The following is a 14,723-nucleotide window of genomic DNA, read 5'->3' on the forward strand; positions in this document are numbered from 1 at the left end:
CCAGCTCTTTGCACAGCACTCGACAATAGATAAGGGTGGCCTTTGGGGTGGAAACGTGGAGTTTGCCAGAGCATACCTAACGTGACCTCAGATATGCTGCTTATTTACGTTTGTTACTCGTTATGTGTGCGGAAATCTCCTCGGGCAGTTGCTAATTTCCCCGACAACTTATCACCGCCACTATTTATACAGTCGAGTCAACAAATTGTTGTAGTCAAGAGAAATATTTAGACAGGAGCGTTTTTGCAATCGCGTCTTGTGCAAGAAGTTCTGTTGCCCTACAAGAATGTTACCCACTTGCTCTTCCAATAACCCAGAAGGAACTATTCGAGACGTGTTAAGCTTGTTCGGGGCTTGGAGCTTTCAGAACTTGGCAATATTGGAAAAGTGCTTGATAAATTTGAGTTTTTTGTAGTTTCGTCGCAGATTTTGCCTCGTTGCTCCGTTATAAATCTGAATTTTGAGGATATTGCAGAAAAATTGTTTCGAGATCGTTCGGTTAAAATCGAACAGGAAGTTTGTTTTTATGGCAAACATTTGTGCAGAGGCTGCCAATGTGTGGGGAATAAACTTCCAAAAATATACTTTTCCATTTGAAAGGTGGAATTACTAAGTATTTGTTATTAAGACTGTTGGCTTCCCTGATGTTTATATAATGTTAGGTGCAAATAGAAATTGGCGTAAGGTCATTTACATTTGCGTGATCGAATACGTAATTTATTTGTAAACCCATGTCTCACTATTACACTCTGTTAGATAATCTTAAAACAAGTATATTACGCAACATTTTGGGCGTTAAAGGTGTTGCCAAATTGTAAAAATAAATAAAGGAGGTGGAAATGTGTTGAAACCTGGAAGGTTTACAGGAATGCTGCCACACAAAAGACAGTTTAGAAGAAGAAATGACCAATGTGGTGAAGATTTAGAACAGACAAAATAACTGAAAAGTGAAAAGTAGAAGAGTAAATTGTACAAAAACTGTTCACTGTTTTTATTACATTTTCATCTTATAATTTTTCCTCCTTCCCTGCTACCTTTACACCATGGCGCACCACAAGACTCACTTCTGGGTCCACTTTTACTCTTAATATAAATATGTAAGTACAAAGTACAAAATAAGTACATATAATTCTAAGCTGATTTTATTTACTGACGACATAATATCTTAATGAATCTCATTAAACTACAGAGAGTAAATGTGTAATAAATCAATTAAAGCATAGGAGTAGAAAATAGTATATTATACAACGAGCATACAACTCGTGTCTTAATCCTCGTACTCGTGTCTTAATAGCCAGCATTAACTGCTCGTTGCATAATATACTGTTTTCGAACACCGAATCAACTCGTATTAACGTATCATCTCAACAAATCGATTAAAAACTGTTTAGGTATTTTTCTGTACTGTCTCAAAATTAAAAAACGATATAAAGAACAATTGCCTGCGAGTTTTACGTTTTTTCGAAAATGTCAAAAATAAAAAGTTGAAAAATATAAACTTAAGAAAGCAACAAAAAAAAACAACTAGATTTTATTGTGGTGTTTCAAAAATAAAAGAAATAAAAAAAATTGCAATTTCAATTTTAATTAAATACGTAAAAATAACTTTACCAAAAGTATTTTTTTTGAGGTTTTAAATATATTTATTAAAGGGGGAACGAAAAGGGCTAATAACTTGCAACCTTTTAGATGAATTCGTTTTATTTTATTGGAAATTATTCATACATTTTGAAATGATTAGTATCACTCTGTGCATTTTCTATACTACGTTAAACTAACCAATATTGTAATCACGTGTTCACCAGACACTCCCTACATGATCAACTGTCGAGGAAGCTCCCCCTCGCGGTGCGAATGGTCTAAGAAATGACTTCAGAGGCGTAACAGGCGGGGGTCTGAAATTCACAATTAATAAAAATTAGAGAATAAGGACTTCGATAGTAATCTAATAATTTTGCAATTGTCTTCTTTTCATTAATTGTGAACCTCAAATAACGTAGCTAATAACGACCCTTGGTTTGTATCCGCTCTGTCTTTTTAGTCTTGTCCAATACCGAGCAAGCCGGCGACAATCACGTGATGTTATTACTGCATAAAAGGTGAACGATGTATAGTTTTCTTTGCTCGTGGTATTTTCTGAAAACTTGCACCAACCACATTTACTCGTAATCATTATTTTTCTTTCCTTTCCCTGTTGTATACAATGTTGAATGAAACCTAACTTCAAAGCACGACGAACCGGGACAAAAGGGAAACGGTTCCCATCTGAAAGAGCAAACATCGAAAGTGATTCTAGGAAATTCAACGTTTCTAAAATCTAGATTAAGTCTACCACAGAGATGGGATCTTAGCCTGACAACGGTATCGACCAAATTCTTCAAAGGACGAATCCTGTGCCACAGTAGTCATGCCAGAACAAAAACCGTTTTACTTCCTCATTGTATAAGAAATTGAAAGCAGTATCAAAATAAAGAATAAACCAGCTAAAATTTTTGAAAACTGTAATTTTATTTTCGAATCTTTATACAATATGTTCCATGTAAGCCGAATTTATATGTATTTATTGACAGTGAAATACATTTTACTTGTTCATTTTATAATAATTACAAATGCTTTAACATCCTCGAGATTGTTCTGCCCGGCCGCAAGCGGCCTCGGCGACAATTTTTCTCTCGGTACGTTAAAGAATAATTTCGCGGCCTTGATATACAAATAACTATAAATGTTATCTACATGTATTTGTGCACTAAATTTGTTTAAATAAGAAACGAGACAATCTCTACACCTATTTGCTTATTTTTAAACTGCTTTACAGTTTTTGCAGACGTTGAAAAGTTGACAGTTCATTTATGCTTCCTCTCCTGCATCTCTCCGTATGAAAAGTAACCGAGAATCAGGTTTCAATGTACATCCTGGCAGGTCCCTATTGTGCGTACATCTAGTGAAAAGCTCATATGCACCATACTCCCCCTTGAAAACGTTTAAGTCCTTCAAGAGCGAGTGACTGTCTTTGTGTTCCGCAACCAACGATTCGCGTGAGGAATTAAAGATTTTATTCTTTTTGTATCCGATACCCTAAGTACCTCTCCCTTTCATTCGGCATTCCACTTTTGTAAGCCCCCTTATTTGCAAGAAACACCGTCTAAAATAAAAAAATGTTTCAATATACTTACATTCACGTTTTCCACTCGACATTATTATTCATCCAGGACGTAAAATGAAATCCGTAACTCGCAATTCTCCGGCACCATTTAAAATTTTATGAATGAATAATCCCTTTAAACGGTTGTCTCGAAAAAGAAAAATCCCCCCCGGGAGCGTCGGCGTGACCTATCGTAATTGGAAAAAAAATTACACGTGGTGCAGTATGGGAGTGATAACGCGAACATTATGGAATCGCTTCAATCTGGAACGATGAAAGTGGGGAAATAGGAGTTTAACGGGCACTTAAATCAAAATCACTGACAAAAATAGCTTACGAGGAAATTAGTGTCGCTCTCTACCGACCGAATCGCGCACTAATTAAGGACCGGATCCGAACCGAATTATCTCGCGAATTTAGGGGCGTTTTGGACGTCAATTAGTTGGGGGCGGGAGGGTACTCCGAATTGGGGGTGTTTTCCTTAACTCAAGCACACATGGTTCGAGAGGGTCTCCATGCTGGTTATACTGCTCAACTGCATCACGTTGGGGATGTATCAACCCTGCATGGACGACAAGTGCGAGACGAATAGGTGTAAGATACTTCAGGTGAGTGACACCCTTAAATTAAAAAAAATAATAATTTTATTTCAGTAAATGAGATTTTGGAAATTTTTAAATAGAAAGTCAAAATTTTACCGACATTTTCTAACAATTTATCAACAAGACTAGGTTGAAAAGTCAAAATTTTGACACTAAAAGTCAAAATTTCAATAGAATCTAGTTTTAGGGCTACTAACCGAAAATTTTGGATTTTTAAAATCAAAATTTTGAAATTATTTGAAAGTTATTTGGATTTTGAAAATTTGTTGTTTTCTATTTTTTTTTTGTTTACCCTTCTATTGTGCTGATTTAACCATTGATGAGTTGCTAGGTTTTTGACATCCAGTACAGACATTTCCGTTACCAAACCATGAGACAAGACAACTTCCTTGAATCTTTTATACGGCAATAACTTTTTTATCGCACTCACTTGGCCAGTAAAGCTTCCCAATTCTTGAGTAAAATGGCCGGCGATACCGCCACCGGAATTTCAGTCCCCATTTTCTATAATTACGATAATCAACTTTTACTATTGCCATTATGAGTCTGTATCGCCATCACAATAAAAAGGACGACGTCGTTGCTTGTCCAACACAGACGTTTCCGTACTGTATAATACCGTGCCATAACAAATGCATTATCCTGCCGTTCTAATCCGGCTCCATATGACGTCACGGAGGTGTAAAAAAGGACAAAACGGCGCTGTAAAGCGGGACATCACGCGGGTACTTCCCCGGCGAGAGTGTTTTTCATTTTGCTCGGGAGTTGTCGTTAACCCCGATACGAGGTCGACCGGAAAATAATCTGCTTATTTAAGTTTGCAAGTAGAAAAGTTGCGAATTCGTGACATTTATCGATCCCCCAAAAGACGTAAAATTCGGCTGGAACTTGCCAGTTAAGTCTTTACTCGCGGCTACATTTTTATGTAAATGAAGCGCCCCCATTCGGGCCCCACGATCATTTTCTCATTAAATTTTCGTCTGTTGTTAGGCACTTTATTGGAGTTCGACGTTCGGGTAACGACCGTGTTTATGAGCAACCCCGCCAACAAACCCACCCCACAAAATCGACCGATTACGATTATCACGACTTTCGCTCTATAAATTTGTCATTTCGCGATTTTAATTTTTGACCCTTGCGATTGCCGGATCAATCGGAGTGAAGTCCCGGCTCGCTTCATTTCTTTTTAATCAACGATGCTTCATTTTTAAATGCTCTCCAAAATAAAATTCGTCTTCTTTCAGACAACGCTGAGTGTAATTTAATTGTATCGGTTCACGTAGAAAAATCGGTCGGGTTTTACCCATTCGCTCCCTTACTTAATCACCGACCGTCCAAATTAATCCCGTTGTAAATAAAAACAGATCTTCCGGTGAAGTGAACACCGGATCAAACCCACGATCCGTTACTGGAACAACGAATCCGGATTCGGGAAACTACAAAGTGCAAAGCTTCAATTAAAACGAAATAATAAAAATATCAAATAGGAAAGTGGAGTTTCCAATCAAGAGTACTTGTCGAAGTTGGCTTGTCTCAAGGAAGTGTTCTAGATCCGCAGCTCTTTCTCATACAGGTGTCTCAAAATTCACGAATTCTGGATTCAGAGCGTTGGAGGGGATCACTTCAGAAGTCCAAATATGGAAATTTAAAAATAATCGGAACTTCCTCCACAAAGATACACTCACTGAAGGTGCTCTCTTTGAAATGCGTTTTCTTCAAATACATGCTGACAAGTTCAGTGTTTATTGTTATTTATGGTGCAGATGATTGTGGAAAATAATAACGTAAAACAATTTTTTGAAGAATAGTTTTACTTTGGAGTAAAAAAATATTAAATTATCGTAATTTTTCTAAAAAATGGAACGGCAACGTAGCTAGAATAGTATTTTGTCACTGTGGTGTGCTATGTATTGAACAAAATTAAAGTGCTTATATCTTCTTCAGGAAGAGCGAATTTTTTTTTCTATGTATTTTTCGAGCTCCACTGGGTCCTTCCCTACCATGCTCTGAATTCGGAATTCGCGAATTTTGAGACACCCTGTATAATATATTATACAGGGTGTTCTCGAAATGCATGTCCAAAAAAATCTGTAGTTGGTGACGATGAATAGAAGAAATTCCAGTACGCTGCCGAGTTGAAATAATTGAGAAAAAAGAAAATAGTACTGGAAATTTCAAGCAAATTTTCAATGCTTCATATCTCAAAAGCAAAAGACAAGTACCAATTTTTTTTTGACATACATTTCGAGGACACCCTGTATATTTTTAAACAAAGCCAAATTACCGTCAACGTCAGAAAGATAAACTGATTCGTTTTGTGGTTTGGTTTCAGCTTTTCGACGATTTCATTTTCGCATTTTTTTCGTTGGAGATGACGATCAAGATGGTGGCGATGGGGGTGTTCGGGCGAGGCACGTACCTGGCGGACTCGTGGAACCGTCTCGATCTCTTCATAGTCCTGACCGGGGCGATGGAATACATCCTGAACGTGGACAACCTGAGCCTGTCCGCCGTCAGGACGATAAGGGTGTTGCGACCCCTCCGCGCGATCAACAGGATACCAAGTAAGTAATCCTTTCGGATCTCATCAGGACGCCTCTCGCCCTTTTCAACTTTGACGGTACTTGTAGTATTTATGATCGCGGGAACTATCGACAAAGTCAAACAGACCTCTAGTTTGCATACGCCGCCCCGTCGGAGGTTAGCAGTGACGCCTCCGTCAACACGGTCGGCTTCTCTCCGCCGCCGCCTCTCTGATTGTTAGCATAAAGTTTGTGTCGCGTGAATTTATATACTTACAGAAGTTGATGACGTCGGCTTGGCGATGTGTTTTACAACGCTGGAATGTTACCAATTACTTACACAGGTAGCCTCGTGTTTTGAATAAGTCCTAAAGCTACACAATTTGTAAAGCACCCTCGCGCGCACAGTTTCTACCCCCACGACAAAACGACCACTTATCGATCATGAAACGAAGCAATTAGGGTGGTGTCGCAAAAGCGTTTTTTGCCACGACTTGGCCAAGTTTTTAATAAAGAATGATCACGTCCCGCGCCACTCTAGCGATATTAATTGGGGTTTATTAATTACCCCGTCTTAAATAATCTACCACCGGGTTGAGGCCCCACTGTGCTTGTCCAAATCTGTCAAGAACATTAATTTGCTTTCAGATGAAACACTTTCACTCCTCACATTTCGATATTTCGCCCCCTAACACTTTATCTGTAATAAGGATTGGTCGACAAGGTGAGCCCTGCGGGACGCGCGATCGATCGATTTCGTTTACGGGCGCCACATTGACAGTCTTTTGTGTTGACAGTCGTGCCAGGGCACTCGTAAAATATTTTTTTATAATTCTTTTATTATTATCTCGAGTGTGTGAGGAACGTGTGAGAAAACAAATCATAAATCAATGAGTAAAATTTTATGCTGGAGGTCACGCTTGCACGACCTAAATCGGCATCACGTCCTTTCATCTCTCCCGTTCCTATCGGCGTCGAATCCACCCCTCCTTTGAATTAAACACAATCCCCGACAAGTTTGCAACTTTTTCGTCTCCTTTGATGTCGGCTGAGAGGTGACGCCGTTGAAAAATTAAAAAAGCGCATTAATTGAATCGCTGCAGCGTGCACCACCCACCTTTACCACGTTGTAAAACTAATTAGGGGTCCTAAGCACACACGAGCTTTCGTGACGTCCAAGCTCCAAAGAAAACTAATTAGCACTCGACGACGAAAACGTAAACATTTTAGTTAATGGTTCGGACTGGTCGGGGTGGAACACCTTTAATTTTCGGGGTGAATCATGCGTTCGTGTGAGGGTGGCAGTTTTCAACCCTTCCATCTCACGGGAGCGGGTACAAAAGGAGCGAATGGTACTCGATCTCCGGTTTTTGGAGTATTTTGGAAATTACCAGAAGCAGACTTTTTTCTTTCTGATCCGGTCGAGCTAATGGGATTTTTTGCGAGCGAACATCGAAAATCCAGCTCCTTTGAGCACAGCGACTGCTTTAAATTTTAATACGTCTGAAAGCTGCTTTGAAGCTGAAAATAACCGGAGTTTTCGGCAAGACCGGACGGACTGAATTATGATCGTTTATTTGGGCAAAACTGGACGTTTTGTGTTGAACCTGTCTGGCGGTGTTGCTCAATAAAAATGATATAGATCCGGATCACTCCCGGAGGAATCCGGGCGGGTTGCTCACCGACAATATATCGACGTGGAAATTATGGCAAAAATTTTACGACGGGGACCAGTTTCTGTCGAATTATTGCCCGAATTCACTTTCGAACATGCAAAAAAGTTGTGCTTTTCAGCGCGCCAGAGAAACTCCGGGGGTCGCCGGATCTCGTCGTTAAACATTTTTCTCTGCTGCTTTATCAATTCTTCGTTACGTTTCATTTGCGCCGTTGGCGTTTTCACTGTTAATGTGATGCGCTTTACGTTCATTGTTTTCGGTTAAGGAGAATAATAAATTCGCATTTAAGGAGAAATGTTGTTATGGCGGAGGCTCTTTTATGCCAGCCAAAATAAAATGCGGTTTTCATCAGAAAATTGCGAAACGTTTTCCTTGAATTACAATTTGTATTTCAGTCCGAACAAAATTTGCGTTTACAACGAACAAAAAACTCTTCGCGTCAATGTTTTGTGACGGGTTCAATCGATTCCACTCGACAGTGAACAAAACTAATATCAACTGTTTTCAAAACGGATCCCGGTGAGACAGAGCAACGTTTGGTTGAAGTTTAACGAAATATAAAAAACAAAAACTACCTTACTAATGATCGGAAGCGTCTCTGTAAACAATTCTTAGTTCCTTTGAATCACCAATTAATCAAAAGACCTCTGCAACACGATGTTATGTAATAAATTGTTTTACGTAATAATCAATAATCGATACATTTCCTTCCCTTTTATTAATCATAATTTTATTGCTTGTGATAACATGAGTCAACTAGAATAATTCGATTAATCAATCAATTTACTTAATAATTCTATCAACACTTAGTCAATTCTAATAGTAGGCCAATCTAGACATCCAGCTGACATTTTCTAATTTACTCACTGATCAATTCTGTGGATAATAGTTGTTTACACAACAAGTGGTATAATAGCTATTAATGCAACGAGTTGCAAAATGAGCGTCTTTTTTGCACTAGACATGCCAATTAGACCACGAGTGTGAACGAGTGGTCCAACATGTCGTGTGCAAAAAAATTGCCACTTTGCTACGTCTTTCATACAAGATTTTTTCTAATTTAGTTACGAAAAGCATACATTCTGATTAAAATCCTGTTTAAATCTGCTATTTCAATAGTTTTCCGGGATAATACTACTAATGTCACTTTTTAACACTAGTGATAATATAATGTCACTTTTTTTCACTAGTTACTTTTCGTAACTAAATTAGAATCATATCATATGTGTGTGAAGTTTGCACACCGAGGGCGTAAGCCGAGTTTGTGCAATCACATAATTAACATCATTATAGTGATTTAGTAGGCAAAGAAATCAATAATAGCGAAATAAAGAATCAGTATCATTGTAATGACATTGTTTTTGGGCGACACAAAAGACTTTCCAGTTGAAATTTGTCTGTTTGGTTTGTTGAACAAGGCAATAATAAGAGAATATTTTTGAACTGTCGATATCTATAACATCCTTTATTGTGCTGCTCTTCTGCAAATCCCGGGAATTTCCCCGCCATTATAATATTATTGACTGAATTCATTCCTGGAGAAATGGAAAAACAGGTCAGGTTTGTGCATTCAATCTGGATCGTGCACCTGTCTGTTTCTTTTTTAATATTATTGTGTTTCCCCGGAGTGACGTCCGGATTGGCAATTTGAAATATTGCCTCCTCCAAGAAACCTAGCGTTCCACATAGATCACCACCTCGACCGGTTTACCAAAATGACAAGAGTAAAACCTCAAATCGGGAAGCGGGATCTCGTAAATAATGAACTATTTGAAAACCGCTGGACAAGAGAAAAGCATCGCCGTTGATAAAGATCTGAATAAACTGGCAAGAGAACGCTCTGGACTGAGGAAGAGTTGTGCCAAGTTCAAGATAACGGTTTCGGAGTTTCGAGACGTTCAGCGGAGTCATCATTTTTTTAAATGGAGTTTTCAAGGTTGTCCCGGGGGTGGTTCCCGCCGCCGGAGCTATTCAGGTCGTGCCGAGTTTGTTATTAGTTGCGTATTTACATGTAATGAATATGGAAAGAATATGGAAAACAGATTTCAACACGTCGCAAAAGTGATAATTATTGTGAAGGGGTTGACAGCGTGTTGAAATAAATGTAGTATCTTCAACATTTTTGTTTAAAATATTTCAAAAGGGAAGTGAAATACTCGTATTTTATATTTATTTGGAACGGATAAAACTACTCTTTGATGAAAGATTTTGGAGGAAGTTCATCCAGTAAATAACGGTTGCTTTGACAGATTCGGTTGTAACAATTTCCAGGTTCCCTAATAGCAAAACTTCCTGAAAGTGTCAGTTTAAAACAAACCTAAGAACTATTTCGTGAGTTTGGGACGGATTCAATAGAAATTCTACTATTGTTGCCAAAAACAATTCCAACTCTGGATTTTCGTACAATACACTGTGCATATTTATACATACGAGAGTGGTTCACTGTTATCCTTGACACAATACAAGTGAAAAACTACAACATTTATTTTTCAGTGTAGTCCCTACGCTACTGTACTAGAATACAAAGTGATCAAAAAGAAAACAAATCAGAGCAGGTAAATAATCGGTCATGTCGTAGCGGAATCCTATGCAAATTTCAAACGCTACTTTATACAGGTGTCCCTGAAATGCACGCCAAAATTTTAACCACGAGCTACTGGCTTCATGTAGAACTGGGAAAAAATATTTGCAAAAATTCTATGTCAAAAAATAAAATGACATTTAATTTTTGAGGTACAATTTTTTTTAAATTGCTTTTAGTCTTCTACGTTGTCCCACAACCTCGTAGGTAAAATTTCGGCACATTTTAAAAATACACCCTGTATATCATATTTTATAAAACGTACACCAATGCGGTTTTCTTGTTTTAAAACATATTTCCTTGAGGTTACTTCGCATTGGTGTACATTTTATAAAATATTATATACAAGGGTATATTTTATGGCATTTCAGGGACAGCCTGTAGTAAATCATACCTCATGAATTTTAGACGTTGGAATTATATTAATTATATTATTATCTGATAATGGAGAAAATATATAAACAAGAGCAAGATTTTACATTCGTAAGAATGAGTAATTTAAAAGTTTTATTGACAAACGGGACGCCACTGGTAAGCAGATTTTTCGGTGAAATGTCAAACAAACGTCAGTTTTAAAGCAATGGTACGACTGTGTATACATATGTGTACCATTAAGCTAAGAGAGACGTTTCGATAAAACAAAAGATGCGGTAGCACTCTTGATTGGTTTTCCTGTTGATCACTCTGTAATTCCCGGAAAAAAAATTCACTCGCGTTTTCATCGAATTTTTCCAAAACGCTCAATTATTTAGAACTCGACCCACATCATATGCGTTAATAATACACGTTATTTTATTATGACTTTGCCGCCCGTTTACCTAAACCAAATTTATTAATTAGTATAACCGGACTTGTTTTAAATTTAAACACCAGAGCGTAAAATTTATTTGGACGTTTCAAACATCGCAGTATTTATGGTTATTATAATTTAAAATTGGAGCGCAATTCGGAAAAATCTAGTTAAATCTGTTTATTACAGTCACTCTGGAAGTTCCTCCGCCTGAATGTTGACTAATTGGTGAAAGTTTTAAGATCCCGGCGACAACCAAATTTGGCTTAATTTTCATATTCACGTCGCAACTTGTAAAATTAAAACTTTTCCTGAAATAACATATTCGTGACCCAATTTTCTTCAGGAACTTAACGCAATTACTTTCAATTCGCATTACGGACGCCTCCTCCAAGCCGGCCAATCAACTAATGTACGAGTACTTTCAAGTCGATTACATTAACATCTTAAACTAAGAACAAAAACCACCGGCGCTACATTGTTGTACTTTTGATTCGACACCGGAGTCAAACTTCTTTATTAAAAAATGTTGGCGAAAATTCAGCCAGGACGATTCCTGCGTTCTGGCGCCAGCTGTCGACCAGGTGAACGTTTCGGCTCTTAATGATTCCTGACGATGCTCGTCGTCATATTGTCCCAGCGTCGGATGAATAATTTATAGTAAGACGTCCAAATTGCCGAAACGACTTGTGTAAAAGTTGGACTCCGGGGGGCGGTAATTGAAAGGACGTCTACACGTTTATTAAAAGTTGTGCAACTTCGCCGGGGGAAATTTTCTGCGGGGCCGCTCCTCCATGGGGTAATTACGCGGGCTACCAATTGACGTCACAGATTTGCGATAAGGATTTAAAAAAGACGATTTATCAATCGTTTGACAGTTATCCGTGTTGTGTAAAGTAAATCAATAAGCGATGGATTAATAAAAGTCGCGTTCGGGGCATTCATCACTTCGGCCGAAGTTATTGGAGAATTTCGAATGCGGGGCCACTTGCAAGACTGTCACTGTTGGAATACCGATTAAGACTTCGAGGTATTTCAATTAACCAGGGCCAAGAAATTATGGTTAAATTGCCCTATTATAGAGCACCCTAAAACAGCACAGAGGCAGAATAAAAGCAAGACCAGAATTTATAATTCTAACTGGAGCAATTGTTTTGAGAAATTAATTTGAGAAGTTTTGAGTTCGCAAATGTGTTTTTGGTTTACAATAACAGAGAATGCAAAAATCTGTTTATTTAACTGTGAAAAGTTTGTTTGTTTTCTAGAATTTGTTTTTAATTTATTGATGTATTGATGCAACATGTGTGAAAAGCACCACTTTTTACGAGTGGGATGTTTACACACACGAGCGCAGCATATTCATTGAAAATGAAAATGAAAATGAAAACAATGGCGGTGCAAAAACATTTTCCAAACTACAGCCACTCCAAACGTGTTCATTTTTGAACGCCCGTTACATTTAAATGTATTATATATATTGTATATTTTATAATATGTAGTAGTTTATTTAATGAGTTCGTGTGTAAATTGGGTTTTCTTGGCGCGAGTGAAACGAGCGTTTTAAAGGCCCACGAGTGCCAAAAAAGGCCCAATTTACACACGAACGAGTTGAATACAAGGTTTTTTTGCTTAAAAATTAGCTTGACAAGTTGTGACATTTATCAAAATTGGTTCACACAAGAGAAAATTCTCAAATTCTGACAGTGTTGAACAAAAAAAAGTACTTTCATACTTAAAAGTACGTCGTGATGATTTTTCTTTTATTTACATCATAACTAATAACTTTAATAGTTATTTGTACAACTAGTTATGAAAGTCATACTTTTTTTCATGAATTTGCAGTTTGATTAACGAGGGCGTAGCCCGAGTTAATCAAGCAAATAAGTGAAAAAAAGAGACTTTCATAACGTGTTGTACACACAATTTTTTTTTTGCATATCGATGTAAGTTGAGAAATTTGATCTAAAAGGATTGATGAAAAATTACAGAAAAAATAGGTATGCTTTGACATTCATCTCCAAGAAGATGGAATAAAATGATCCAAAAAAGTGCTACTTTCACTACGATTTTTCGTGTAAAAAAGTGCTACTTTCACTACGATTTTTCGTGTAAAAAAGTGCTACTTTCACTATGATTTTTCGTGTAAAAATGTGCTACTTTCACTATGATTTTTCGTGAAAAAAGTGCCACTTTCATTACGATATGCAAAAAAGATATTTACGACCTAAATGATTTCTATTTTTCTAAATGTTCTAAAAATAAATTTTAATTATCATTTCTGTTTTTCTCTGCTTGTTGAAAAGCTTTTAAATTTGTGAAATTACTTTATCTCAGATAACTTAAGTTTTTCAAATGGATTTGTAATGTATCAGTGGATTTTAAAATAGACTACTTTGCAAAAATCAAAATCACGTGAAGGATTTTTGAGATAATTTTAAAAACCCTTGAGGATCTAAATAAGTAAGAATTAATTATCTAAATAAGACGTCATTTTTGCAGTAAGAAAACTTTTATAGATCTACATAAAATAGTGATAAAATATTTATTTATATAAAATTAATTGATAAATAAATAAATATTTTATTTCATGAAAGATATAAACATACAGTAATGACAGAACGTAAATGTTATTTCGTTTTGTGTTTCATAGTTATTTTTAAGAAATTATCTGTGTAATAAATTTAAATTTTAATACTGTTAAAGAAGAACATAATTGTTAATTGATAAATAAATTCGGTTTTAAATATTTTTTCAAATTGTTTCTCTTGCATTTAATCTATGTAAATCAATTAATTTATTTTGCTGTCTTTATAATTGTTTTAACAAAAGAGTCACGGCGTCGAGGCCGCATTTATTCGTGATTAGGATTACGGATATACAGGCTATCTTATCTATAAATAATTGTCTGATCCAGCTTGCTATGAAAACTTGTCAAATTTTGAATGTGCCGCTTTATATGTAGAATAAATTCGGCAAAGTCACATTTTAGGTTGTTGCTAAATCCTATCCTCATAAATTTTGTTTAGCTCTAACACCAGACGTATTTGCAATTTGTATTGAAAAATACAGGTTTTTGGTATTTATTGACTGTGATCAAAGTGACAGTTAATAATAAATTAAAATTGAGTATCTGTTTCAAAATAATATTTTTTTCCAAAACTGTCTTGACCCGACAATCATTTATAGGAACCCTATATAAGTAACGATAACTTCTTCGTTTATTCTTTTATCCTTTTCCTTTGTAGTATAATGTACAGATCTTGCAATGAAATTAATGCAAGAGTCAATATGACAGAACACAGAGATAGTCTCTTGATGAGCTTGAAATTCAGGTAACGAACTGACCGACAACTTCCAAGAGAGTCGAACTTTCGAGAAACTTTCCTGTTGCAGTGTTGGAATATTTTAGT

The 14,723-nt window shown here is 36.7% G+C and overlaps 2 protein-coding genes across 2 annotated transcripts in view; one reads left to right on the forward strand and one right to left on the reverse strand.

The window, feature by feature from the left end:
* Positions 1–14,723, reverse strand: part of RpS9 (ribosomal protein S9) — a 142,444-nt gene that overhangs the window by 98,310 nt on the left and 29,411 nt on the right. The gene's annotated exons all lie outside the window — the stretch shown is intronic.
* LOC138138928 (voltage-dependent T-type calcium channel subunit alpha-1G-like) overlaps positions 1–14,723 on the forward strand; it is a 121,056-nt gene that overhangs the window by 82,307 nt on the left and 24,026 nt on the right. Inside the window, exons 3-4 of the mRNA XM_069059061.1 lie at positions 3,638–3,750; positions 6,077–6,308. Coding sequence (XP_068915162.1) covers positions 3,638–3,750; positions 6,077–6,308 — 345 coding nt within the window. The remainder of the gene's footprint in view (positions 1–3,637; positions 3,751–6,076; positions 6,309–14,723) is intronic.

The sequence above is a fragment of the Tenebrio molitor genome, chromosome 9 (assembly GCF_963966145.1).
Source record: "Tenebrio molitor chromosome 9, icTenMoli1.1, whole genome shotgun sequence".
Classification (NCBI taxonomy): Eukaryota; Metazoa; Arthropoda; class Insecta; order Coleoptera; family Tenebrionidae; genus Tenebrio; species Tenebrio molitor.